Raw genomic sequence first — 24,628 nt, 5'->3', positions numbered from 1 at the left:
AACCCTGGATGGGATGGTTCTAGTGGAAAGTGGGGCACTCAAACAAGGCCATGTGGGTGGAAGATGCTGAGGGGGAGCATCATTCTTAACAACGGGTCTGCTACCACCCAAGTCGAAACTTAAGATAGGAACTCTAGGATTTTTCGGGTCTGGCTGGGGAAGAATCAGCTCTGCCAGGGAGTCCAGCTCTCACATACACATACCCTTTCCTGTCCCTGCTGACTACAGTCATCCACTCTGGGGACTACTTCCTGTTTGAGTCGGATAGCGAGGAGGAAGAGGAGGCCCTACCTGAGGACCCCAGGCCTGCAACTCAGAATGCCTTCCAGGTAAGTTGGAGCCATGCCTTCCTGCTCTGTCTATGGAGTTCCTGAATGGGGCAGTGTGGAAGGACAGATATCCAAGGGCCTTGGAGTCCAGCTCCTATATATCACAGAAGTCCGCCTAGCCCATCAGACCTGTCCAGGTAACTGGGGAAACAGGCTGTAGATATGAGAGTCATAGGTAGCCCCTCTACTACCTTTCATGAAAATCCTGGCTCTGACACCCTCCTCCTGGGCTCTATGAGTGCCACCTGATCTGAGAGAAAGGCTACATGTGTTTGGATACTGGTGTTTAGGAGAGGCCCTGGTTCTGAGAGATAGGTCATGCTGGGCAGCTGCATGTCTGCCTTCCAATTATCAGTCTCTTGAGTCCGTTTCCAGAGAGGCTTGAGGAGGATAAGACCCACAGCTGGATAGAGAGCAGGAGCTAAGGATCTGATATGGCTGTCCCTCCGTCCTCTTCCTTGGGAGGGGACCGTGATGCTAGGCTGAATGGATCTCTCAGCTCGAGATGCCAGAGTTCTAACCAGGAAATCTGGCTTGCAGATGGCATACCAGGCATGGGTAACCAATGCCCAGACGGTGCTGAGGCAGCGTCGGGAACAGGCACGGCAGGAGCAGGCAGGACAGCTGACTTCTGGTGAGTTGTGCCTGGGGATACTCCAGTGGGGGAGCTGCAGGGCAGGGCTACCTGGTGCTGATTATCCCTGTGCCCAGGAGGTGACTTGAGCCCAGAGGTGGAGCCAGCAGAGGCCCCAGAGGACGAGATGGCAGGTGTGTGGCCTTGCTGGGAAGAGGGCAGGGGGCTGAAGGCTCTTGTGACCAGCCAACCCTCCAGCCCCATCCTGCTCTCTTTATAGGCCGCAGTCACATGATGCAGCGTGTGCTGAGCACCATGCAGTTCCTGTGGGTGCTGGGCCAGGCCACAGTAGATGGGCTAACACGCTGGCTGTGCACGTTCACAAAGCACCACCGCACCATGAGTGACGTGCTGCGTGCAGAGCGCTATCTGCTCACCCAGGAACTTCTGCGGGTAAGGGCCCCTTGCGCCAAGCCCCTCCTATACCTCATCAAGGCCACACCCCATAGCTACTCCCTGCTAAGCGCCTGTGAGCAGAGCTGGGCCCATCCCAGTGGCCTGAGAGCTTTTCCATGCTCTCCACAGAGTGGAGAGGTCCGCCGAGGGGTGCTAGACCAACTTTATGTGAGTGAAGCCGAGACCACACTGTCAGCAGGTCCCGTGGAGACGCGTGATGGACCCAGCACAGCCTCAAGGTTGGTGCAGGGCCTGAGGGACTTGGGGTGAGCCAGGGTTCCCGTTTCTGATTGTCCTCTGGCCCCAAGCAGGGACTGAACCCTGAGCTGCTGACAGGTCATCAGGGTACAGCACTGTTCAGTCTCAGCTACTCCTTGTATTTCTCCAGGCACCATTTCTCTCCTTCCCCAGAGCCTAAGAATTGGCCCTCTCTGTGCCCTTTCCTTCCACAGTGGGCTGGGAGCCGAAGAGCCTTTGAGTAGCATGACAGATGACACCAGCAGCCCCCTGAGCACAGGCTACAACACCCGCAGTGGCAGTGAGGAGATTATCACCGATGCTGGGGACCTCCAGGCTGAGACCTCTCTGCACGGCTCCCAGGAGCTTCTAGCCAATGCTCGCTCACGGATGCGCACAGCCAGTGAGCTGCTCCTGGACAGGTGTGGCAGGTTTTCGAGGGAGTTCTCCTGAGCAGGAAGCCCAGTGGGAGGAGCTAGGTGAAGGAGGCAGGAACTGGCTAGGCCTCAGGTCAGACTGTTGCCATGACTGCAGGCTGGGCTCTGCAGCCAAGGGGTTCTTCTGGCTCTTGTCCCCACACTCCTGTGGTCTTGTGGCAGGCGCCTACACATCCCCGAGCTGGAGGAGGCTGAGCAGTTTGAAGCACAGCAGGGCCGGACGCTGCGGCTGCTGAGAGCCTTGTACCAGTGTGTGGCGGCACACTCAGAGCTGCTTTGCTACTTCATCATCATCCTCAACCACATGGTGACAGCCTCAGCTGCCTCCCTGGTGCTGCCCGTGCTCATCTTCCTGTGGGCCATGCTGACCATCCCGAGACCCAGCAAGCGCTTCTGGATGACAGCCATCGTCTTCACTGAGGTGGGTGACCGCTTGTAGGGTTGGGTCTGGGCCACTTGGCCCATGCTAAGTGCTCTGTCCTGCAGGTCATGGTGGTCACCAAGTACCTGTTCCAGTTTGGCTTCTTCCCCTGGAATAGCTACGTGGTGCTGCGGCGCTATGAGAACAAGCCCTACTTCCCTCCACGCATCCTGGGTCTTGAGAAAACTGACAGCTATATCAAGTATGACCTGGTGCAGCTCATGGCCCTTTTCTTCCACCGCTCCCAGCTACTGGTGAGCCCACAGGCCAGTGCAGGGGTGGCGGGGGCTCCTTGGAAACGCCAGAGATTCTTGAGCCCAGTGGTGAGGCTGAATACTTGAGTGACCCAGCGTGGGTCAGCCTCCTGATTGCTCGTCCATATTCTCCATAGTGCTATGGCCTCTGGGACCATGAGGAGGATAGTTTCTCCAAGGACCAATGCAGGAATGGTGAGAAGGACCAGGAGGCTGAGGAAGAGTCAGAAGCTATGCTGGAATCACAGCCTGATGCAGGCACTGAGCATTCGGAGGAGCTGGTGTTGGCTGGTACCCCCAGGGACCACATCCAAGGGAAAGGGAGCGTCAGATCCAAGGATGGGATCCAAGAGCCCTTAGAGGACCTCAGGCCCCAGCAGATGAGGCACATCAACATACGCTTCAGGAGGAAGAAAAAGACCCCAGGATCCAAAGGAACAGCAGCTATAGGTGAGAGCCCAGACTAGACCCCTGCTAGATTCCTGGGAAGGGAGGAGACACAGATGACCCTTCAGTTGGAGATGGTCAGCCCAGCACAGGGACAACCCATTAGGAAGGACACAACTGCCCAGTACTCTCCCTGTATCTGTCCTTGGAGTTGTCCCTATACCCAGGTCGAGATGTCTATAGGCCTGGGCTGAAGTCTCAAGCCTACCCCAAAAAAGAACACAGCAGAAGTTGCTCCCTCACTGGTGACTGTGGGGAGGTTCCTGTGCTGTCTGTAAAGTGGGTGATGTCAGCTTGTTGGCGTGGACACAGTCCCTGGTGGGTTCAGGTGGGTTCACTGGCATTCCCCTGTACATACACACTCACAGAGGCTGAGGAGGAGGAAGAGGGGAAAGAAGCTGCAGGGAGAAAGAGCCCACGGCATACTCGAGGGAGAGTGAAGGTCCAGGAAAGAATGAAGGCAGCTGGGCGCTGGCTGAAGAGCTTCTGCCTGGCACTGTGAGTGACCTGGCTGGGGTTGGTGGGCACTGGGGCAGGAAAGTGGTCCCTAGCTGGATACCGATCCCTCGGAGGCTGTCCATCCACAGAGTTCAGAGCATCTACCAACCCCTGCGGCGCTTCTTCCGTGACATTCTGCACACCAAGTACCGAGCGGCCACTGACGTCTATGTGCTCATGTTCCTGGCCGACATTGTCGACTTCATCATCATTATCTTTGGTTTCTGGGCTTTTGGGGTAAGTGGGCATGGGACCCCAGAGTGGAAAGCCGGCTTCTAGGCCTTTGGAGCACATGGGCTCAGAACTCCGGGGTGCAGTACAGCTCTATCTCCCCAATCTGTGCCCTCTACTGCAGAAGCACTCTGCTGCCACGGACATTGCGTCCTCGCTGTCAGATGACCAGGTGCCGGAGGCCTTCCTGTTCATGCTGCTGGTCCAGTTCAGCACCATGGTCATTGACCGTGCTCTCTACCTGCGCAAGACTGTGCTGGGCAAGCTGGCTTTTCAGGTGGTCCTGGTGGTGGCCATTCACCTCTGGATGTTCTTCATCTTACCAGCTGTCACCGAGAGGTAGGTGGTGTGAGGCACTGCCCCCAGGAGCCTCAGTCTACCCTGAGGCACTGTATGTTCTGGGTGTGGCCCAGCTTGGGTTGGCCTCCAGAACTGTTTCTGTCAGGTTCACCTTCCCTGACATCCTGTCCTGTTCCATTCAGAATGTTCAACCAGAATGCGGTGGCCCAGCTGTGGTACTTTGTGAAGTGCATTTACTTTGCCCTGTCTGCCTACCAGATCCGCTGCGGCTACCCCACCCGTATCCTAGGCAACTTCCTTACCAAGAAGTACAATCATGTAAACCTCTTCCTTTTCCAGGGGTGAGTGTGGTCTGCCTAGGGATCATGAAGAGCAAGTGGAAGCCATGGTAGGTTGTCCCTGCTGACGGAACCTTGGCCTTGGCAGGTTCCGACTAGTGCCGTTCCTGGTGGAGCTGCGGGCAGTCATGGACTGGGTGTGGACTGACACTACACTGTCCCTGTCCAACTGGATGTGTGTGGAAGACATCTACGCCAACATCTTCATCGTCAAGTGCAGCCGAGAGACAGAGAAGGTGCCGGGGCAGAGGATGGATGGGCATCTCTTGGGTTTACAACATGCACAGCAGTCCAGAGAAAGAGGCTCCCTAGAGCTCATGGACAGTTGCAGTGGGTCTAGCGGTCAGCGGGGGACAGTGGACTGGGCCCTTGGGTTTGAGTGGTGGAGCAGGCAGATATTAGCAGTGTTACCAGGGCTGTGTTTCGTGGGTTAGTATATTCACCAAGTGCACGTCCTCACCACTGCAGCCGGCTTGAGGATAGCCCCGCCCCACAAAGAAACCTTGTCCCCTTTCTTAGTTGCTCCCCATCTCCCCTCTCCACCCCTGGTGGTCTGTAGTTTCCTTCCTGTCCGTGGGTGGGTTTGCCTGTTGGCTTTCTCCCCTCAGCAGCGTTCTTGAGGTTCTTCCTTGGAGTGGCTCAGGATCCACTCCTTAGACCCATGTAATAGACTCCAGAGTGCAGAAACTCCAGTGTGTCTACCTTTCCACGGTGGACGGCTGCTGTTTTCACTGTGTGTCAACCTACACATGGCACTTATGAGGTCACTGTTCAGTCATTTGGAACTGTTTCTCAAGTGGCGACATCTCTCTCACCAGCAAACTGAAGTTCCAGAGTTTGACAGTTCATGTGCTGCTGGCCGATTATCCTTAGAGAATCATCTATTCAGGTCACACCCTAGATGTGCTCAGGTCATCTGTTAGATTTGTAAGCATTCTTTGTAGGCACTGGCTATGCCATCCCACCACATGGCTGCTCTGCACTCCCCCACGCTTCTGTGTATGTGTGTGGGTATGCGCACCAGTGCAGGTGCCCATGGAGGGCACCAGAGGGCACCAGATTCCCCTGGAGCTGGAGCTGGAGCTGGAGTTGCAGGCAGTTGTGAGCCACCCTACATGAGTTCTGGAAACTGAACTCTGGGCTTCTACAAGAGCAGTCCACCCTCATTTTCACTTTTGAAACCCAGGTTAATTTAAAAAACTCTTTTCCCTTTTATGTTCACTTCTGGTGTTCCCCAAAGGTCCCCAGCCATAAGATTGCAGAGATGTCTGTCTTCTGGGAAATGTAAACCCACATCAAACTCTCTGCTCCAACATCCTTGCTTGCCACTGTGCAGAAAGTAGGTTCCCCTTCACTAAAGCACCTGATCCTATTCAGGGTTATTCCTGGACCCCAGGCTTATTCGGTGACATCAGGTTGAGGCTTACAGCCTGCAGCCAAGAGCCTGGGAGGGTGACCAGTATCTCCCTTCCAGAAATACCCACAGCCCAAGGGACAGAAGAAGAAGAAAATTGTCAAGTATGGTATGGGTGGCCTCATCATCCTCTTCATCATTGCCATTATCTGGTTCCCACTGCTCTTCATGTCCCTGATACGCTCTGTGGTGGGTGTTGTCAATCAGCCCATTGATGTCACTGTTACCCTCAAGTTGGGTGGCTATGAGGTGAGTAGCCGGCCTCCAGCCCACCTTCTCCACTAGCGAGGCTACACCCACTCCTTGTGGACTACGGATGGCTCCATACTGATCATGCATCTCATCCCCAGCCACTGTTCACCATGAGTGCCCAGCAGCCATCTATAGTGCCTTTCACGCCCCAGGACTACGAGGAGCTGTCCCAGCAGTTTGACCCCTACCCAGTAAGTGGCCTGCACTGTATCCACTTGGTACAAGGTGGGCTGGCAGGAAAAAGGTGGCCTGCTGCCCCCTAACCGAGGTATGCTCCACACAGCTAGCCATGCAGTTCATCAGCCAGTACAGTCCTGAGGACATTGTCACTGCACAGATTGAGGGCAGCTCTGGGGCACTGTGGCGCATCAGCCCCCCAAGCCGGGCGCAGATGAAGCAGGAGCTGTACAATGGCACTGCTGACATCACTCTGCGCTTCACCTGGAATTTCCAAAGGTGGGTCCTATGCTTACAGAGCTGTGGGGGATGCCCCACACTGCCTAATACTGCCCTCCCCGCAGAGACCTGGCCAAGGGTGGCAAGGTGGAGTATACCAACGAGAAGCACACCTTGGAGCTGGCCCCCAACAGCACAGCACGGAGGCAGCTGGCCGAACTGCTCGAGGGCAGGCTTGACCAGTCAGTGTGAGTGCAGACCACTGTGGGCAGGTGGGCAGGAGGGCTTAAGATGCCCCTGACTTGCTGACTCCTCCCACAGCGTCATTCCCCACCTCTTCCCTAAGTACATTCGTGCTCCCAATGGACCCGAAGCCAACCCAGTGAAGCAGCTGCAGCCAGGTGAGTGTGGAATCAGGGTGCTGGGATTCAGCCTAGGCCAGGGATGGGTGACCCCCAACTCTAACTACCCCGCTCAACTCAGATGAGGAAGATGACTATCTTGGTGTGCGTATCCAGCTGCGGAGGGAACAAGTGGGCACAGGGGCTTCTGGGGCTCAAGCAGACACAAAGGCCTCTGACTTCCTCGAGTGGTGGGTGATCGAGCTGCAGGACTGCCAGACTGACTGCAACCTGCTGCCCATGGTCATCTTCAGTGACAAGGTCAGCCCTCCTAGCCTCGGCTTCCTGGCTGGCTATGGGTGAGTACTGCAGAGGAACCTCCTAGAGCCCCCAGGGCAGTTCTGAGTAGTGGCGGCTCACATGCCTCTCCCAACAGGATCGTGGGGCTATACGTGTCCATTGTGCTGGTCATTGGCAAGTTTATGCGGGGCTTCTTCAGTGACATCTCACACTCCATCATGTTCGAGGAGCTGCCCTACGTGGACCGCATTCTCAAGCTATGCCAGGATATCTTCTTGGTGCGGGAGACCCGTGAGCTGGAGCTGGAGGAGGAGCTGTATGCCAAGCTCATCTTCCTATACCGCTCACCAGAAACCATGATCAAGTGGACACGTGAGAAGGAGTAGGAGCCCAGCTCCTGGGCACCGGGAATGAAGGAGCTGCCCCAGGGCAGCATGGCCACCAGGGCTGACAGCGCTCCTTGGAGAGGAGTGTAGCTGCCTGAGGCCGCGAGCTGTGACACATCCTCCTGGCCCATGTAAGCCCTGATGATGCTGCTGTCAAAGGGACACTGGGTCCCTTACCTGTTGCGTCCCCACCCACCTGCTGGGCTGGGGGCCCAGTGTAGCTCAGGGCTAGCCACACTGGGTCTGGGGGCCTGGCTCTCCCTTCCCACAGTACTGTAGAGTTTTCTAAGTAAAAACATTTTTATTTATACAAGTGGACAGTTATAGACCAATCCCAGTGTTCTCGCCTTCCTGCTTGATGGCTCTGCTTTCTTCCTCCTCTTCCTCATCATCATTGTCTGTAATCAGATACTCCTGAATTTCCTTAGAGACCCAGGCCCTAAGGGAGACTGCAGTGAGAATCAGTCCTGGGCGTCTCCCCAGAGGTCTCCCCAAAGAACAGGCATTACCTCTGACTGCGAAGCTGAGCCTCGGCCAGGACATAGGGTGGCAATGGGTCCAGGGAGGGCTACAAGAGACAGCAATGTGAGGAACCATGGGGACTATAGGGACAGCTCATAGGGACATACGGACAGGCACTCACCATGTCCTTCATGTTTACCCGGCAGCCATAACACAGCTGTTCTATGACACAGGCCTGTGCATCCCCCCTGTAGAAGCAGAACTGAACTTGTGTGCCTGGTCTCATCTGAACTCTGTTTAAGGCCACAATCTTTCTGCCCCCTCCACCCCTGTCCATAGGGCAGGACACAGGCAGTGTCTTACCTCCTGCCAACTCCCCTGTGGCAACTCTGGGCCTGACCCTCCCCTGCACCACAGCAGGGGGTGGTAGGTATCCCAGCCTCAGCAGGCAGCATCTGGGAGAGATGTGAGGAGGACTGAGCCCCAAAAGCCGTGGCACTGTCTGCAACAGAGAGGGTTTGAGGGAACCCTGGGGCAGCCAAATTACCCCCCCCCCAAGCACTCAAAGAAGGCCCTGCACGCACCAGCAGTGTCAATGTCCAGTGCACACATGCAGAGGAGGCAGCTGGGGCTGGCGGGGCCAGAGGTACAGCCCTCCCGGGGAGCCTTGACCAGCTTCTCACTTGTCCTGTTGGCAGGTGCACAGGCAAACAGGGACAGGTAACAAGTATGTCCCCAGTCATGGGTTCTGCGCCCTTCAAGTGTGGGCAGCAGGCTCAGCAGCACCCCCAGTGGCACACACACCTGTATACAGTACTGACTGTAGAGGGGAACAGAGTCTGCAACCTCAGGATAAAGGCTTCCATCAGCCGGTGGATGCTAGCCTTTTCTGGAGCCTAGGGACAATCAGATAGGGATTTTAGAAGGGCCGAGGACCACCTAAAGCTCAAGTACCACGGGCTTCACATGGCCAGCCCGAGGGGACTAAGATCAGCATAGGATTTACAGTGTGGATACAGGTCCTCTTGCCACCTCTTCACCTCAGGGACAGACTAACCCTCTCCCTCCAAGCCACCTCCTTAGAGGTACCAGCCTGCTCCTCCAAGGTACCAGCCTGCTCTTCCAAGGTACAAGGCATGCTTGGAGGGCCCCTAGATACATGGACACTGCTACTGGCCTTTTCAGAGGCAGTGCTAGAGTCGCAGAGAACCAGCTGGGACAAGGCCAGTCCTAGGACAGGAAGGGCTGAAGCTGGCTGGCAAGGACTCAAGGTCTGACAGTGCACCAGGGATTTCTGACCCTGTATGGAGGGGCTGCCCCCAACCAGCCCACGCACTTCTCCACAGGCCCACCTTGGTATCGATGGCTGGTGTGAAGACCGAGGGAACGCCAAACAGGCGGTTGTAGAAGGCCACTTCCTTCAGGGTGTGGTCCCGCATAGGCCTCACCAACACCACATCCCCATACCGCTCATCTGAGAAGCCCTGGGGAGCAGACACTATGGCTCAAATCCTAGCATACCTCCTATTACTGCCACTGCCAACTATGGTTGGGTCTCAGGCCTCTCTACTTGGAAGACCCCAGGATAACACAGAAGTGCTTTCAAAGGAAGGAAGACAAAGAGGCAAGGGACACCATGACCTCTAGGCCCCGCATACCGTGTCCCAGGCAAGGAAGGCTCCTCTCCCCAAGGCCAGGTTGGTCATAAGCTTGATGGCCAAGCGGGTACAGCTCTCCCCAGTCATCACCTTGCAGTAGCCATGGGTTCGGGCTACATGCACAATCAGATGGGTCCTGTGATGGGGTGAATTACAGAAGCTGGAGCTGGAGTCCTACAAGCCAGGCAGGGCTAGGGGTGCTGCACTCACCTCAGGGTCTGCAGAAGCTCCTCTTTGGCTGTCAGCGTCTTTATGGAACTGAACAACCTAGACAAGGCCTCAGTCTGAGCAGCTGTGGGGAACCCACCCATGCCTAGGGGCTCCTGGCTGTGGGTTGGGTGTGACTGATCCTCCCCCTGAGCTGGGCTGGCACAGCCCTCAGACCCTAGCACATGCTGCTGCTGCAGGAAGCTGTCCACAGCCGTTTTGTAGGCCTCCTCTGTCCCTGCGGGCTCTTGGGAAGCACAGCACAGCACGGATGATGGCAAGCTGAACACCTTCCAGGGTGTAAGAATGGATATTGAGGTCAAGGCCATACCAGCCCTCTGAAACAGCAGGAAAGCCAAGGCCCAGGGCAAGAGGCCCACAGGATGGCTCCAATAAGCAAGAATGTGGCCCTGATGGGTACCCCTCCAAGGTTACCACAGGTCACCACCTGGGCAGACCCACCTACCTCCTCTAAGGCAACTACATGCCACGGGAAGCCAGTGTTCTGCAGGATCAGCTTCACCTCAGCCAAGGTCTTCACCCTGTCCTGTAGGCTCTGGCCACAGGCTGCTCCCTCTGTAAAACCCAGGCAGTAAGTATGTCAGATTCACAGAGGAAGTGGAACAGACGGAGGTGGTCAGTGCCACACAGAAGTCACAGCAAGTCTACTCTTCAGACATTTTGTTTCTTTGTATTTTGAGATAGGGTTTCTCTGTAGCTTTTAGAATCTGTCCTAGAACTCACTCTGTAGACCAGGCTGGCCTAGAACTCACAAAGATCTGTCTGTCTCTGCCTCCAGAGTGCTGGGATTAAAGGCGTGCGCCACCACCACCCAGCCAGAGAAAATTTCTGTAAGGGTAGGACTGGCTTCCCTCACAGCTAAAGAAACTGCCTAGTCTTTCATCCCCAAAGACCAGTTCTAAACTCATCTTCAATCCCTGGGCCCTTCAATAGAGCTGGGAAGGCACCGCTGTCCCCAGTGTATCCCCTAAAGGGGCTGTTGAGGTTCACCAGTCATTGCTGGGGACTGAATAGAGGAGCGGCCCAACATACCATCAACATAGATGACTCCTGGCACAAAGCGTAGTCGTTTTGCAGAATCCTGACTCAGACCCTGGAAGAGAAGTGTCGGGACTCAGGCCTAGCCAAAAGCATTTCTCTGGACTTCAGACTCTCCAGACAGTGGACAAAACTGCCTGGGTCTCCCCTCAGAGGGGTGTGTATGGGCCAAGTCTTCCTCCCACAGGAGAAAGTATGGGTCTGTCTTCCTTCCTATAGATGGATCAATGGGTCTGGGTCTCCCTTCCCCACAGGAGAAGATAGTGGTTAAGTCTTCCCTCCCATATGAGGGCCTGCCCTGTCAGTATCAGAAACTTTAGAACCCACCCTCTCTAGTCTGTTTCTGACACCTATGCAGCCTGAGACAACCAGCTGGACCATGGGGCAATGGGGGCACTGTACCACCTGCTGAGCACCTCAGAACCCTCACAAAGTGTTTGGTAGGTTAAGAACCATGGGAGGCAGGGGCAGAGAAGATTCCAAGGGGAGCGGGGTCAGGCACTGACAAATGGCTTCATGGTGAGCTCCTCCACATGTACAGCTTTAGGGGAGCAGCAGATACGACAAAACCCCAGAACTACAGGGTGTTCCCAATGGAGCAGCACTGTCACTTAGGTCAGACTGCTGACTCCGATCAACCACAGCCTTGACTCTTCTGCCGCTCTATGGTGAAAGGAGCATGTGGGTCCCTCTTCTGTGCCAAGGCCCCTCAAGGAAACCCTGCATGCCCTCAGCAGTGCCAGGCATTCTCAGCTCGAGTCCCTATTCTCTCTGCCTCACCCTCTTCCACCTAGGCCACTTCTCCCTGTCCTCGGCAAATACTTCTCTCTACCCACAAGTCACAATTGGCCAAACTTGGATACTACCAAGTAAAGCTAAATGGGGATGTACCTGGGGACCCTGATAAGTACATGTGAGATCCTACGGGTGTCCCAGCTGGGGGATGGGGGGGGGGTGTCTGTCTAGTGTCAACTAAAAACTTTGCAGTGCAAGCTGAGGAAAGAGGCCCCAGTTAATTCAATCCAGAAGTTCAGGCCCAAGGGATGGTGTGGACGTACCTCAAGGACTTGCCAGACCATGGAGCTGGACGAAGGCCCCCCAGACCACGCCAACAGCACCTGGGGTGGGAAGAGAGGATCAGCAAGGACCTGCGTCTCCAACGTAAGCAAGTCTGCTTCATTCTTAGACGGCCCAAGACACCAAGTCTACCCTCAAGGTCCAGAGACAGCAGGCCAGCTGCAGAAAGGCACATATAGGAAGGAAGCAGGGGCTGAGAGCCAAGCACTCCCCACGAGTACCTTCTCGCCAGGAAAGATGAGTCGGTTCTTCCCAAGCATGGCTCTGAACTTGTGAACATAGAATGCCTTGAAACAATCCCTGTAACAGACACAGAGAGAGGCTGGTCCACACCTGCCCACCAGCCTAAGACCCTGTGGATGATACTGTCCCTCTTGGCAGTATCCACTCTTAGAGAGTGGATACTCTGCCAGAGCCTGTTGGTGAAGTTGGATGGAGGAGCTGTCCTGGCTATGACTCTCAGTGCACCACCCAGATCCCATCAGATGTGAGCTGCGGAAGCTCCAGGGTGCTTGGAAGGACTCAGCTAAAAGAAAGCTGAACTGGGACTAGAACAGGGGGAAGTTACCAAAGCCTCTCAATAACAAGTGTTGATCTATTGATGATGCCCCAACAAACAGAAGGGTTGCTTCTCTGAGACTCAGACCCCTGCTGGACCAAGCAGCCCTCATTTCCAAATATTCCTAAGTTGTTAGTTACATCAGTACCTACCTTGCCCAGGTTACAATTACTGGTGACACTACCTTTTCTTTCAAATTTGGGCTCCCAAAACATGGTGGGTGACAAGATAAGTTCTGGAAATCAGTTTCTGCCCCTCCACCAGAATCTTTTGTAGGAAATCTTTAAAAAACAGACTCAGAGATCCAAAGGAACTTAGACACATGAAATCCTCACTCACTCAACAAACATACACTACACAAAGCTACTGCTAACACCACTAGGTATTGGAGGGAAAACACTGGAGATTCATGTTCCTGCCCTCGGGGAGCTAGAGCTCTGGGGTAAAACAGTCAAACATGAAAAGCTGTAATTCAAAAGAGGCATGAGGGACCCATTAAAGTTACAGATAAAACGTGAATCCTCCTGCTGTGGCCCCCATGGGAATAATCTCTTGTTCTCCTTCCAAGTCTGTGTGGCCATCAAATAAAACGGGTATCCCATAGCTGGGCAGTGGTGGTGCACGCCTTTAATCCCAGCACTCAGGAGGCAGGTGCAGGGGTATCTCTGTGAGTTTGAGGCCAGCCTGGTCTACAAGAGTGAGTTCCAGGACAGCTAGAACTGTTACAAACCTGTCTCAAAAAAAAAAAAAAAAGCAAAAACAAAAATAGGTATCCCGTGAAAGAAAGAACAATTTCCACCCAGAGTACCTGCCCAAGTTCCCAAGATGTTCTGATCTGACCTGGACGGATTCCAAGTGCCCGAAAAGCCTGTCTTTCAACGCACCTTTTCCCTCGAGTCTGGGCACTCCACAAGCTTCCCCAGAGATCTTCCTACCACTAGGCCCATCAAGGAAATTTGTGGGATTCTGTTTGACAGGATTTCTCTGCAGCCCAAGCTGGCCTCGAATCTGAGGTAATTCTCCTATCACGGAATCCCTAGTGTTGGAAATACAGGCGTGAGCCTAGTTTAGATGACAAGAGTCGTTACCAAGGGTTCCCACCACTACTTGTGGTCCGGGCCAACGTGACAAGCACGTACAACGTAACCGTCCCCTTACAAGGAAAAAGCAAGCCTGGAAAGAGGGGCTGCCGAGATCTCACCTGCAGAAGGCGTCTCCCGCTCGTATCACCACCACCGGCAGGCCTTCCGCGCACTTCACACATTTCTGCTCCCGGCTGTGGAGAAAATAAGAACATCCATGGCAAATCTTCCCACCGCAGCGAAACTGGAGGAGCCAAAGTCTCGCTTCCCAGCCTGGCTCACACACCAGGGCCTATGCTTAGTTCTAGCTGCCGACTCCATTCCGGGTCGCTGCGACCCTAAGGGCGCGGGGACAGTCCCTGGCCTGGTACAGACGGCTCTTACCCGGGCCGTGGCACGGGCGGAGGCTCCCGCTGAGCAGACACCGGGTAGTCCTCACCGGCCTGACACATGGAGATGATGGGCTGGTCCGCAGTAGTGGAAAGCCGGCGCGCCAAGATGACGTTGGCGCACAGCTGGCACAGTCGTGACGCAAACACGGGGGCGGAGCGAGCGGTGACGCCAGTGCGGCGCCGTCGCGGCAGTGACGCCGGCCTCCCGGCCTGGATCGGGGGCAGCGGCGGCGGCGGCGATAGCGGCGGCGGCCTGGCCGGGGGATGGCGATGTTCCGCAGCCTGGTGGCCTCGGCACAGCAGCGGCAGCCGCCAGCTGGGCCCGCGAGCGGCGACAGCGGCCTGGAGGCGCAGTTCAGCTGTCCCATCTGCCTGGAGGTGTACTATCGGCCAGTGGCCATCGGCAGCTGCGGCCACACGTGAGCGCGCGCGCCGGGAGCCCGCGGGAGGGGAGTCCGGGCCGGGGTCGTGGCGGGCGGCCGCCCGGGGACTTGGGGAAGTCAGCCCTGCCCCTACCCGCCGGCCGCGCGCGCGCCCCCCCGCACCCGGGCCGAGGGAAGCCCTGCACCCGCCCCGGCCCCGCGCGTTGCCAACGGCCGCCGGCTGCTTCAAGGGTGGCGGACGAGGCCGCTGCGCCAAGCGCGGGCGTTCGGGCTTGTAGAGATCGGGCAGGCCGTTGTAAATAAATGAGTTGTGGCTTTTGCAATCCACTCTTATCCACCCCATGTCTACTCGTTTTGACTGTCACGGAAATGAGTTCCCTGAAGTTAGGAGAGGGGATCGTTTGGAGCCTGATGCTGTTTTGTTTTGAAGGACTTGGCCTATTCTGAACCTGAAGCTTCCAGGCAGCAGGGCCTACCGGGCACCAGACACCGGAGACCTTGTTAGATGCCCAGCTGAGCCAGGACCTCCCCCAATCTGGCTCCTCCTCCTCGGTGTTTCAGGAACTAAAACTTGAGGTTGTGACTGCTCGCAGGAGGGAGCGGTGCTTAAGGCCTTCCCAGCGCCAGCCTGGTTGGGAGGGAGCCAAGACAGAGCGTCTGCTCCATGACCTCCCCACAGTACAGCTCTTGAGATGAGCAGTTAAAATAAGGGCAGGAGGACTTCTCAGTAGAGGGCCACGCCGCTCAGGAGGTGGGGCTCTCCACGGCTTGGGGTGCACGCAGATTGGTGGGAGGCTTTTTGCAAACAGAGGCAGCTGATTTTGGAGACTCTGCTGCAGAGGGAACTGGAACTGCTGGGTGGGCGTGTGCCTGCTAGTCATCCAGGGAGGTGGCAAGGACCTTGTCTCCATCCAAAACTGCCTTCCCTTTCCCTGTCCCAGTGTCAGGCTGAACAGGGGTCCCGCTCGCCCCGGAGAGAGCTCTGCGGAATTGTCTGTAAGGGCACAGCTCCTACTCAGTCTAATGTTACTGGGACATTCTAGCAGGAAGCCTTTGATCAGGAACCTCTTTTTTTTTTTTTCTCTTTTTTTGTATGCTTGCATGAGTAGGCGTTTTACGGTGTGTTCTGTGAGGTTTGTCATTTTGAAAGCCTTGCCTCCAGCCCCTTCACTCAGTGCACACAGGCCACCATGTTTTCTGTTTCCCTTATTCACCAAGCAGCACTTGACACCCCTTCCCCCCAAGTCTTATTATGCTGTCCCCCTGGCAAGATAGAACATAGGATTGGAAAGCATCTGTCCTGTAAAACTGTTTCCATTGCTGCTTCTGCAAGCTTCTGTCCGGACATCCTTCACCAGGGTGGATCTCCTTTCTTTGTTGGTTCCATTTTCCATTTGCCCAGCTGTTCTCACCTACTTTAATCTGCAGTCTCTTGGGTGTAGCCTGTGTTCAGATGAGTGTGAGGGTTAAGCTTTTGTCTCACCTTTTAAAAATGCACGTCTTTGAGCCACCTGACTGGAAGCAGTTTCCTTCCTGAGGCTTTCTTGTGCGTAGAGCCCTGCACACCTGGGTTCTGCTGTGAACCCTGGCATGTTGGCTGTCATGGGGCCCCATTGGATGCACCATCTTACCAGCCTCATAGGGATTGGCTGGCCGTCCAGCTAATCAAATCTTAGGGCCAGTGATGGAGACCAGTTCCAGGGCTGGGTGTGTGGTTGCTGATGCCACCTCACCTGCGCTGTAAGGTAGGTGACAAGGAGAGAGTCTTGATGGCAGGAAAATGCCTCTGAGAATCCTTGCACAGTTGCTGCTGCCCCGTCTCAGGCTGCTTCTCTTAACTTGGCTAAACATGTCTTGCCAAGTGGTGGCTCCCTTGAAAATGAGAGTGCAGGAACTTTTGACACAGCCTGAGCTGTAGGCCTGTCCTCACTGCAAAGGGACCTTTCCTTGAGATCTCATAATGCCAGAGGAACATTGGCTAAGTCATCTGCAGATTCAAGAAGATTCTCTCATCCCTTCTGACCAACGTGACTTCTCAGCCCCACCCCAGAGCCTGCTGAGAAGTCACAGGAAACAGAATACACACTGGCTTCTTGCAGCCTCCTCACACTCTTCAACGCTGCCATCTTCCTGGAGGCTGAGTCAGTGCCCCTCTTCCTCCCAGGTGCCATCAGCACTTGTGATTTTGTGCAGGAAAAAACCATGAGCTTCCATCTTCAACCTAGACTCTCCTTCATTCTGTGTACCTATTCAGTAAACTCAGCCTGGTTCAGTTTTACGTTCTTCCACCGTTATCCCACACCCTTAAAATCCAGTCCTAACTTGCTTGAATGAATTAGCAAACTTATGAAGCTCTTTATTAGTAGTGTAGTGCACTTCCTCCTGGGCTGCACTTCCTGTTTCCCCTGTAGGAGCGTGTTAATGTGCATTTATATGTTTTTAAAAACCAGTCTGGTTACAGGTCTAGAGGCAGCTATTGATGGGCCCTGGGGGACATCAGTACCACCTGACCTGGCATCTCGTTCACGGAAAGTCACTGCTGGTTCAGTAGACAATGAGGGATTTCCTCAGCCAAAGGTGGAAAAGGCAGTGTCTCAGGGGTTTGGGGATGAAAGTGTATCTTCTGGGTGGAGATACTGCTTCCTCAGGTGTGATAACCCCTTGAGAATCTGAGGGTCCAAAGTTCTCAGCTGTAGTAGGGTCCTCCCACACATCTCCATTCCAGTTTACAGGATCCCGTCTTTACCAGCTATTGCTCACACCCTCAGTGGTTGGGACTTGAATTTTTGTTGTAATTCAGCCAACCTTATAAATGAGCCTTGATTTTCTGCATCTTGAGCTCTGTGGCTGCTGGACAGAAGATTCTCTTCCAGAGCACACTTGGAAACCTTTAGATTGTTGGTGCACATCAGGAACTAGTCAGTTCTATCACTTGTTGTCCTTTCTCATATGAGATGCTGGAAGTAGGTTAATTTTATTACAGAACTCATCCAGAGATGCTAGAAGTGACCAACCACAGCATCATTTCCCTTATTTTTCCACAAATTGTCAAAAGTTTTATATACAGAGTCACCAAATCCATTGCCTCTAACAATTAGTGAATCAAAATAATCAAATCCATTATCCCTTGAGTTTATAAAATAGTTAACACCATGAACTTCCAGTACTCTCCAAGCTTTTCAGGAACTGTGGGTGTTGGCAAATTGGAAAGCCAATTCCAAATACTTTAAAATTTTTCCTTATGCTTCTCTTGCTTTAAAACCAATTCTGACACAAAATCTGTATTAGGCAGTATTCTTTAGAGAAGCAGAAGTTATAGAATGAATATATATACATATGTATATATAAATATAAAGGAGATTGATTAGAATGACTTACAGGCTGTAGTCCAGCTAATCCCAACAATGGCTGTCCACCAATGGAAGGTCTAAGAATCCAGTAGTTGTTCAGTCCACAAGTCTGGATGTCTCAGTTCATCTTCGGTATATGCCAGAATTCCAGAAGAGTTGCCTCTAATGCCAGTGAAGGAATGGATTTGCCAGTGAGAGCAAGAGCAAGCAGGCAAAGAGAGCAAGCTTCCTTCTCCCATGTTCCTTATATAGGTTGTCAGCAGAAGGTACAGTCCAGATTAAATGGGGGTCTTTTGCCACTTTAATCCCAGCACTCAAGAGGCAGAGGCAGGTAGAGTTCGAGGCCACCCTGGTCTACAGAGCAAGTTCCACGACAGCAAGGGCTACACAGAGAAACCCTGTCTTGAGAAAAATAAATAAAAGTGGGTCTTCTACTTCAAATGATTTAATTAGGAAACTATCCTTCATAGGTGTACCCAGCGTAAGTCCAGATATAGTCAAGTTGACATCCAAGAACAGTTGTCAGCTTGCACAGCTATGCCCCGTTCCTTTCTGTTCCCTATGGATGTGCTTCTGATGAATGGAAGATCCTGCAAACACCAGCTGGTGTGTGGGCAGGCAAGGACAGAGCTCTTGCTGCTGGTATCTGGGAGCGTGTCAGAAAGAGACTGGGCCCCTACCAATTCTCAGTGCTCCAAGTCTGTGCCCAGTACCTAAGCCAGGGTAGTCCCTCCTGTCACCAGGCTTTGACTCTGAATCCAAGGACCCCCTCCTGGGGAGGGCCTTAGTCCTGCCTTAATGAAGTGATGGGACAGACTTAATTGACTTCCCAGGGGAGGCCTTAACCTTTCTTAGGAATGGATGGCAGGTAGGCTGAGGGGAAGGAGTTGGAGAGGAGGGAGGGGAAATTGGGATTGATATGTACAAATACATGAAAAAATTTAAAAAGTAGGCTGTTGAAGGGACCTTTGAAGCCATGCCCACTCACACTGCCCCTTGTTGGGTGGTCCCAACTGGGATCTGGGTGCTTGCTAGTGCCTACAACACCTTAGGTCTCTTAGAAGAAAAAAAAAAGGACCCCCTGCTGCCTCAGGAGACTTGCCTGGCCAGTGTTGACTATGTAGTGGAAGGGCTCCAGGCCTAGCATTTTGTTCTGCGTAGTTGTTAGTCACTTTACTCCCTGGCTCCCTGGCCTGATACCCTGACCCCTGAGGTTTTGTCAGTTAATCGCATGATCTCGAGACTCTCAGAAAAGAAATGATCATCCTATCCCAGGGGTGCTCTTATTGGGATACAGGCTGCAGGGGATACACCACATACAGGAGGGTTGTACTCTTAACTATGACCTGTGGGGGTGGGAGCGTGGGCATAAGATTGTCTCCAGAACTATCAATAGCAACTGGGGAGCCATTCTGTACATGCTGGCATGGAAGAAGTAGCCTCAGGTCCATGTCACCTGCAGGTTCTGCGGGGAGTGCCTCCAGCCATGTCTGCAGGTGCCATCCCCTCTGTGCCCGCTCTGCCGTCTGCCCTTCGACCCCAAGAAAGTGGACAAGGCCTCTCATGTAGAGAAGCAGCTCTCATCTTACAAGGCACCCTGCCGGGGTTGCAACAAGAAGGTACCCGCCCTGCTCGGGTTTCCTAAGGCTGGGAGGCTCTGGGTGGGGCAGCTTCCGCCCATGGGTTCTACTGTCCCATAGAGGAACTGGGTGCATGGGCTCACACCCCTTCCTGTCGATTAACCACATTTGCTTCAGCGTGAAGCTACCTGGCAGACCCTCTAGGAGCTCCGGGGGAGCTGTGCTGTCACAGCGGCCTGACCTAGGCTCAGCTGACTCCGCACTGTGGCTGATGGGGACCAAGCACTCAGGCTGTGACAGACAAATCTGGGGAAGCCAAGAAGGTTCTGGGGACTCTGAGTTGGCAGGTGCAGCCAGACAGACAGGGCCTTTCAAGGCTGAGCTCTGTGCACCTAATGCTAGAGTCTGCCCTGAGGAGAATGGCGTGAGCGCTGTCCCTGCATCATCACACAGGCCCTGCCACTGGTGTTGGGGCTTACAGGCCTCTTTCCAGCCTGTCCCCAGAGCCTGCCTTGCTCCCCCTTTCCCCTTTGTTCCCAGGAAACGAAGCAGCCATGAGTGCACTTGTCACTTGTCATTTATGTTGCAGGCCTCCCTGTGTCTCTAGTTACTGTTTTTGTGAACTTGTCACAGTGTTCTAAAGATGAACTAGAACTGTCCTGGGCCTGGAGTAGTGAGGCTGAGTCATTTGCCGTGGTCCTCCTTGGTGCTTGGGTGCCCTGGCTGGACTTTCCTAGGGAGACTAGAGGCCAGAAGCCTGTCAGTGTTACATGTGAAGTAGCTCCACCCCTCACTTGAACACCTCAATTTTCAAACTGTCTTCTGGAGAAAATTTCCCTGCTGCATGGGTACCCAGCTGTGACAAGTGACTCAAGGAGGACTTTCTTGGACCCCTGCAGGTCTTAGGTACAAACTCTGGATGCTGGGGACATGTGCTGTAGTCACCTGCCAATAGTGGTATATTAGCATGTCCTCTTTCCCCCTTAGTCTTTGAGCTCTACCCCCAGCCTTGGTGTGCACCCTCAGGGAAAGGCTGGCCATGGGTTCTTTTCTCTCTTCCGGGTAACTCATTGAGCCCTTGTTGGGATGGACTCTCCTGCTGAGCATCCCCTGCCAGTTCCCTGTCCCTTGCCTTCAGGCCAGGCTGCTGCCCTTGACAAGGCTGTGATGACTTGATGGGGAGCTGAGTGGTAATTATTACACTGTGTTGTGATCTTCACCACTAAAGGTATTTGTCAGAGCAAGGGTCTTTCATTGGTTTCCCCCTGGGGGTGTGAGCCTTTTTTCCTAGTAGGTATGGATCCTGTCCACTCATTGGAACAGCTTCCCTGAGTCCCTAAGAGAGGGGCCTGTTAGTCGTGTCCTGGGGGATTAGTGACCTGCACCTGCTCTATACAGCTAGCTACCCTAAGAGCCATGAACACGTCTGTCTGTGTGGCTCTGTAGAGACCTGTGTGTCTTTATGTGTTACCTCTTGTTCGCCAGGGTCCCTCCCGGCAGCCCCAGAGCCTGTGAGTGTTTTAGGAGCAGAAGGGATGGATCTGATCTTTTGCTGGTCATTCTCTGTCCCTGCTGCCCGAGGTCATGACCTGCCCAGTTCTGCTTCTCCTCTCATCTCATAGGTGACTCTGGCGAAGATGAGAGTGCACATTTCCTCCTGCCTGAAGGTCCAGGAGCAGATGGCCAACTGCCCCAAATTCGTCCCTGTGTTGCCCACATCTCAGCCCATCCCCAGGTAGGCAGCCTTCAGGATGGGGACCCAAGACGGGCAGAGTGAGGGTACTTCCTAGGCCAAGGACCCTATAGTCACTTCCCCTCTGTCATGGCCATATCCCATTAGTCCAGCATGTGGGGTAAATAGAGGACCAGGACTTTCTTTCCAAGGTGTATGGTCCTCCTTAGGACCAGACTGTCCACAGAGGGGAGGGCAGGTTTCGGGAGGAGTTGGGACAGGTGCTCTCAGCCCTAACCTCGCTCAGTGTCTTCCACCCCCAGCAATATCCCCAACCGGTCTACCTTTGCTTGTCCCTACTGTGGAGCCCGCAATCTGGATCAGCAGGAGCTGGTGAAGCACTGTGTGGAGAGCCATCGCAGTGACCCCAACCGTGTGGTGAGCATCGGCAGCACAGGGTTTCTGCCTGAGGGAGACACGGGGTCAGGCCTGGTCTGGGGATGAAGATACACAAGTGTGTACCTTAGATGCTGCTCTGCAGGCCTTGCTATGGTTGGATGGGTGGGCAAGCAGACAGGGGAGGCCCCCTCCCTGCTACCCCCAACTTCTGTGTTCTAGGTGTGCCCCATCTGCTCAGCAATGCCCTGGGGGGACCCTAGCTACAAAAGCGCCAACTTCCTGCAGCACCTGCTGCACCGGCACAAGTTCTCCTATGACACCTTCGTGGTAGGTACCCCGCCCAACTCCCTCAGGGTCGCCTGGGCTGTGACAGTGCCAAGACTCCGTTGCCACTGGAGGGCACCAGGCACCCAAACTTGTCATGAGACTAGCTGCTCTGGGTCCCTTGGTGCCCACTCTGGGCCATCTGAGGCAGTACCTTGGTATTGTACCAGCTTCAGAGACAGAGTCCCTGGTACACTCACCTCAAGGTGATAATGAAGAGAAGCTGCCTAATCCCGGCCCACCTGCCGCCCCTCACCCAGGCTTTTCCTTCTAGGCATCCCCCATGTATCCATCACCTCCTGCATCTTCCAGCCAGCCAGAGTTTTCTTTCTTCTGGTCCCCAGGGCTGGAGATCTTGTTGCCCCTGACTGAACTTTGATCTTAGAAACTCCAGTTCTTGGCCAGGAAAATGGGTCAGTGGATAAAGGCTCCTTCTGCCAAGACTGACAACTTGTGCTCAATCCCTGGAATCCCTAAGTTAGAAAATCCTCTAACTCCCATCCCCACATATGTCATACACGTCTGTACACACACACTAAATAAGCTGGACAAAGAAGCTGTTCCCGTCTGAAGGGAAACCAGCTCATTCATGTCTCAAATCTGCAGATTACTGACCTGCAACATGATCCCGAGAGAATTTTGGGAAGCTGCTGGGAAGAACTGGGGAGCTAGATAGGGCTCTAGCACCCTGAGGTATTTTTTTGAAGGGAGACTTGAGATCACAGAATGGTGTTTGGGTGGATTAGCATGGAAGGGGTCTGGCTGTTGGGAGCCATCCTGGTCCTCCCAGCACTCCCAAAACTTACCTGTACTTGTTTCTAGGACTACAGCATTGACGAAGAAGCCGCCTTCCAGGCTGCCCTGGCTCTGTCCCTCTCTGAGAATTGAGGCACACACAGCCTGGCCACCTGCCTCAAGTCAGGGCCCGAAGACACAATCCCACATCACGGGATAGGGCGGTTGCCCTCCTGCCCTGGCACCTGCACAGGAGTGCGCCACCGGGCTAAGTGGAATTTCACACAAGGAGAGCTGGTCTCAGAGCCCCCAGGGCCAGGGTGCTGGCTAGCTGGCCCCTTGCCATCAAGCAGGGCCACTGGGTCCCGGCCAGCAGCACTGGGTCATCGGTGCTTCAAGAGGCAGGTGCTGGCCATTGGGTTAGAGCAGTTGGCTGCTTTTCCCAGCCGTGCTATCCTCGTGTGGAGAAGGATGAGGTGCCCTAAGCTGTGCCCAGCAGGACCAGGGGAGGAGGCGCCTAGCCAGGCTGCCAGCCCACCCGGTCCCCAGCTTCGCTTCCACCGTAAGCATTTGGTACTGGCTTTTGTGATATTTAGGAACCCTGCGTTTTTCTATCTTATCCTGTGTGATAATCTTTTCACGTTTTATAGAGCAAATCAAAGCAGTTCCTCTTCATACCGCAATACCTGTGTTTGACTAGGAAGAACAGTATTTTTATGGAGCATTTACAAAGCTATATTTTTTAAAAAAAATAGTCAAAAATAAACACTTGTGTGGGATCAGTGCAAAGTGGGAAGGAGAGTGGGCATAGCCAAGGCTTCATCTGTGTGAGACAGAGGTGGGGTCCCCAAGCCACTTGCTCTTTGAGGAAGAGGCTCTTGTTTGTGGTTTTCTTTATGATAATGACCCAGACGAAATCCTAGTACCCCTGACCACTTGCTGTGGCTGCTCCAGCAGTTGTAGGACAGTCGAGGCAGAAGTGGGTCCCTCTCCTGCCCCAGGAATTGTCCATGGCTCCCTGTCACCTTCCAGAGCCAACCACATCCCTCCTCATGCAGGGACTGCCCTTAGCAATGGTAGGGCCCTCAGAGGCTGGAGAGGCCTGCTCGGTGGCAGGTCAGGGTCAAGCCCTCAGAGGCTGGAGAGGCCTGCTCAGTGGCAGGTCAGGATCAAGCCCTCAGAGGCCGGAGAGGCCTGCTCGGTGGCAGGTCAGGCCCGGAACCATTTGTCAGCATCTTGTTCTGTTCATGGCATACATCCTGCCTTTTCAGAGGAGTTTAAATAAAATGTTTGAAAGCATCCACGGCAGCCCTGGTACTGGGTTTGACTGTCAGTGTCAGCTAGGGGCTGCCAGGGTCCACAGCCCTTCCTCGCCTGATGGTGCTTTTTCTCTGGTAGTTGTACCACTATGTGCCCTTGGTCACCTTACCTTTTTCCTGGCCTCTGGGTGGCCTACAGAGTGGTGGAGGCATCAGCACCAGTTCCTTCTCTCAGAGACTCCGTTTCTTACTGTTCTGGGGCTGGATCCTGGATCGTGTGAGGTAGGCCAGCTGTTGTGACTGTTCAGGGGCCACCTCCAGGGCACAGGGTGCCCTGCTGTCATCTAGCTCACCAAGGGTTTCTAATAGCTGAGGAGAGCTGGGAACGGAGGTTCATTCAGGGAGTACCCAGCACTCAAGAGGCCGCGGCAGGATTGCTGTGAGTTCAAGGCCAGCCTGTGCTACTTGGAAAGCAGCAGGAAGTCAGTAAGGACTACAAATAAGACCTTGTCTCAAAGCAGCAATAAACAAAAGCTGAGGAGTTGGGACAGCCAGCTTCAGCACGGCAGAGGCAGATGGGGCCGCCGTAGGCTGCTGCCTGCCTTACTGTCCTACTTCGTCCTGAGGTGGCACCCAGTGGCAGGTCTCTGTCATAACAATTCACACTTTAGTGGACGCGGGCAGGCAAGTCAGAAGCTTCCACTCACAGGCCGTAACTTAAGAGGGACTGGTTGCTGGACAACTGTAAGCCCTATAAGAAGCAAAATCACCTTCAGACTTCTATCTGGGAGGTTCCCATGGCTGGGGACCCTTGCAGAC

The 24,628-nt window shown here is 54.2% G+C and overlaps 3 protein-coding genes across 9 annotated transcripts in view; 2 read left to right on the top strand and 1 right to left on the bottom strand.

Moving 5' to 3' along the window:
- The window catches only part of Piezo1 (piezo type mechanosensitive ion channel component 1 (Er blood group)), a 72,027-nt gene extending 64,084 nt beyond the window's left edge, over positions 1-7,943 (top strand). For all 3 annotated transcript variants that reach the window (XM_050165143.1, XM_050165144.1, XM_050165142.1), the window contains 21 exons: positions 229-329; positions 870-963; positions 1,041-1,097; positions 1,184-1,356; positions 1,489-1,598; positions 1,812-2,018; positions 2,196-2,454; positions 2,520-2,708; positions 2,846-3,158; positions 3,524-3,653; positions 3,743-3,890; positions 4,009-4,223; positions 4,367-4,525; positions 4,611-4,758; positions 5,997-6,185; positions 6,287-6,379; positions 6,472-6,644; positions 6,710-6,832; positions 6,906-6,985; positions 7,068-7,284; positions 7,362-7,943. In XM_050165143.1, the coding sequence (XP_050021100.1) occupies positions 229-329; positions 870-963; positions 1,041-1,097; positions 1,184-1,356; positions 1,489-1,598; positions 1,812-2,018; positions 2,196-2,454; positions 2,520-2,708; positions 2,846-3,158; positions 3,524-3,653; positions 3,743-3,890; positions 4,009-4,223; positions 4,367-4,525; positions 4,611-4,758; positions 5,997-6,185; positions 6,287-6,379; positions 6,472-6,644; positions 6,710-6,832; positions 6,906-6,985; positions 7,068-7,284; positions 7,362-7,611 (3,428 nt within the window). In that variant the 3' untranslated portion in view covers positions 7,612-7,943. The remainder of the gene's footprint in view (positions 1-228; positions 330-869; positions 964-1,040; positions 1,098-1,183; positions 1,357-1,488; positions 1,599-1,811; positions 2,019-2,195; positions 2,455-2,519; positions 2,709-2,845; positions 3,159-3,523; positions 3,654-3,742; positions 3,891-4,008; positions 4,224-4,366; positions 4,526-4,610; positions 4,759-5,996; positions 6,186-6,286; positions 6,380-6,471; positions 6,645-6,709; positions 6,833-6,905; positions 6,986-7,067; positions 7,285-7,361) is intronic.
- Positions 7,911-14,249, bottom strand: Ctu2 (cytosolic thiouridylase subunit 2). 2 transcript variants are annotated; one of them, XM_050165146.1, is made up of 15 exons: positions 14,100-14,249; positions 13,835-13,909; positions 12,296-12,374; positions 12,056-12,115; positions 10,992-11,052; positions 10,405-10,514; positions 9,942-10,228; positions 9,732-9,867; positions 9,426-9,557; positions 8,878-8,969; positions 8,658-8,761; positions 8,437-8,575; positions 8,255-8,321; positions 8,121-8,179; positions 7,911-8,050 (listed from the first exon to the last, which is right to left on the bottom strand). In XM_050165146.1, exons 1-15 carry the CDS (start codon positions 14,165-14,167, stop codon positions 7,933-7,935), a joined length of 1,587 nt encoding a protein of 528 aa, XP_050021103.1. In that variant the 5' UTR covers positions 14,168-14,249; the 3' UTR covers positions 7,911-7,932. The 2 variants fall into 2 exon arrangements, with proteins under 2 accessions (XP_050021103.1, XP_050021102.1); XM_050165145.1 differs by lacking the exons at positions 13,835-13,909; positions 14,100-14,249 and adding an exon at positions 13,518-13,656.
- Positions 14,250-14,275: 26 nt separating this feature from the next.
- Positions 14,276-23,858, top strand: Rnf166 (ring finger protein 166). 4 transcript variants are annotated; one of them, XM_050165148.1, is made up of 7 exons: positions 14,276-14,526; positions 19,303-19,459; positions 21,043-21,155; positions 21,416-21,530; positions 21,711-21,818; positions 22,422-22,508; positions 22,638-23,858. In XM_050165148.1, the coding sequence occupies exons 1-6, from the start codon at positions 14,372-14,374 to the stop codon at positions 22,485-22,487; spliced, it is 714 nt and encodes a 237-aa protein (XP_050021105.1). In that variant the 5' UTR covers positions 14,276-14,371; the 3' UTR covers positions 22,488-22,508; positions 22,638-23,858. The 4 variants fall into 4 exon arrangements, 3 of the variants coding, with proteins under 3 accessions (XP_050021105.1, XP_050021104.1, XP_050021106.1); XR_007595858.1 differs by lacking the exon at positions 22,422-22,508 and having other exon boundaries at positions 14,279-14,526; positions 22,638-23,666; positions 23,713-23,858; XM_050165147.1 differs by lacking the exon at positions 22,422-22,508 and having other exon boundaries at positions 14,279-14,526.
- Positions 23,859-24,628: the final 770 nt, after the last annotated feature.

The sequence above is a fragment of the Alexandromys fortis genome, unplaced genomic scaffold (assembly GCF_014885135.2).
Source record: "Alexandromys fortis isolate MF-2015 unplaced genomic scaffold, M_Fortis_MF-2015_v1.1 scaffold_165, whole genome shotgun sequence".
NCBI lineage: Eukaryota > Metazoa > Chordata > Mammalia > Rodentia > Cricetidae > Alexandromys > Alexandromys fortis.
Note: the sequence above shows the minus strand (reverse complement) of the source record. Positions and strands in the feature narration are given on the sequence as shown.

What these genes read in the sequence shown, in the direction of transcription:
- Ctu2 (XM_050165146.1), bottom strand. Translation starts at nt 14,167, where the DNA reads ATGTGTCAGGCCGGTGAGGACTACCCGGTGTCTGCTCAGCGGGAGCCT. An exon ending in TGGTCTGGCAAGTCCTTGAG is followed by an intron (nt 11,053 to 12,055) that starts GTACGTCCACAC and finishes CTTCTCTTCCAG; the next exon opens with GGTCTGAGTCAGGATTCTGC. An exon ending in CACAGGGGAGTTGGCAGGAG is followed by an intron (nt 8,322 to 8,436) that starts GTAAGACACTGC and finishes CTGCTTCTACAG; the next exon opens with GGGGGATGCACAGGCCTGTG.
- Rnf166 (XM_050165148.1), top strand. Translation starts at nt 14,372, where the DNA reads ATGGCGATGTTCCGCAGCCTGGTGGCCTCGGCACAGCAGCGGCAGCCG. An exon ending in GCCGGGGTTGCAACAAGAAG is followed by an intron (nt 19,460 to 21,042) that starts GTACCCGCCCTG and finishes CTCATCTCATAG; the next exon opens with GTGACTCTGGCGAAGATGAG. An exon ending in GCAGTGACCCCAACCGTGTG is followed by an intron (nt 21,531 to 21,710) that starts GTGAGCATCGGC and finishes TCTGTGTTCTAG; the next exon opens with GTGTGCCCCATCTGCTCAGC.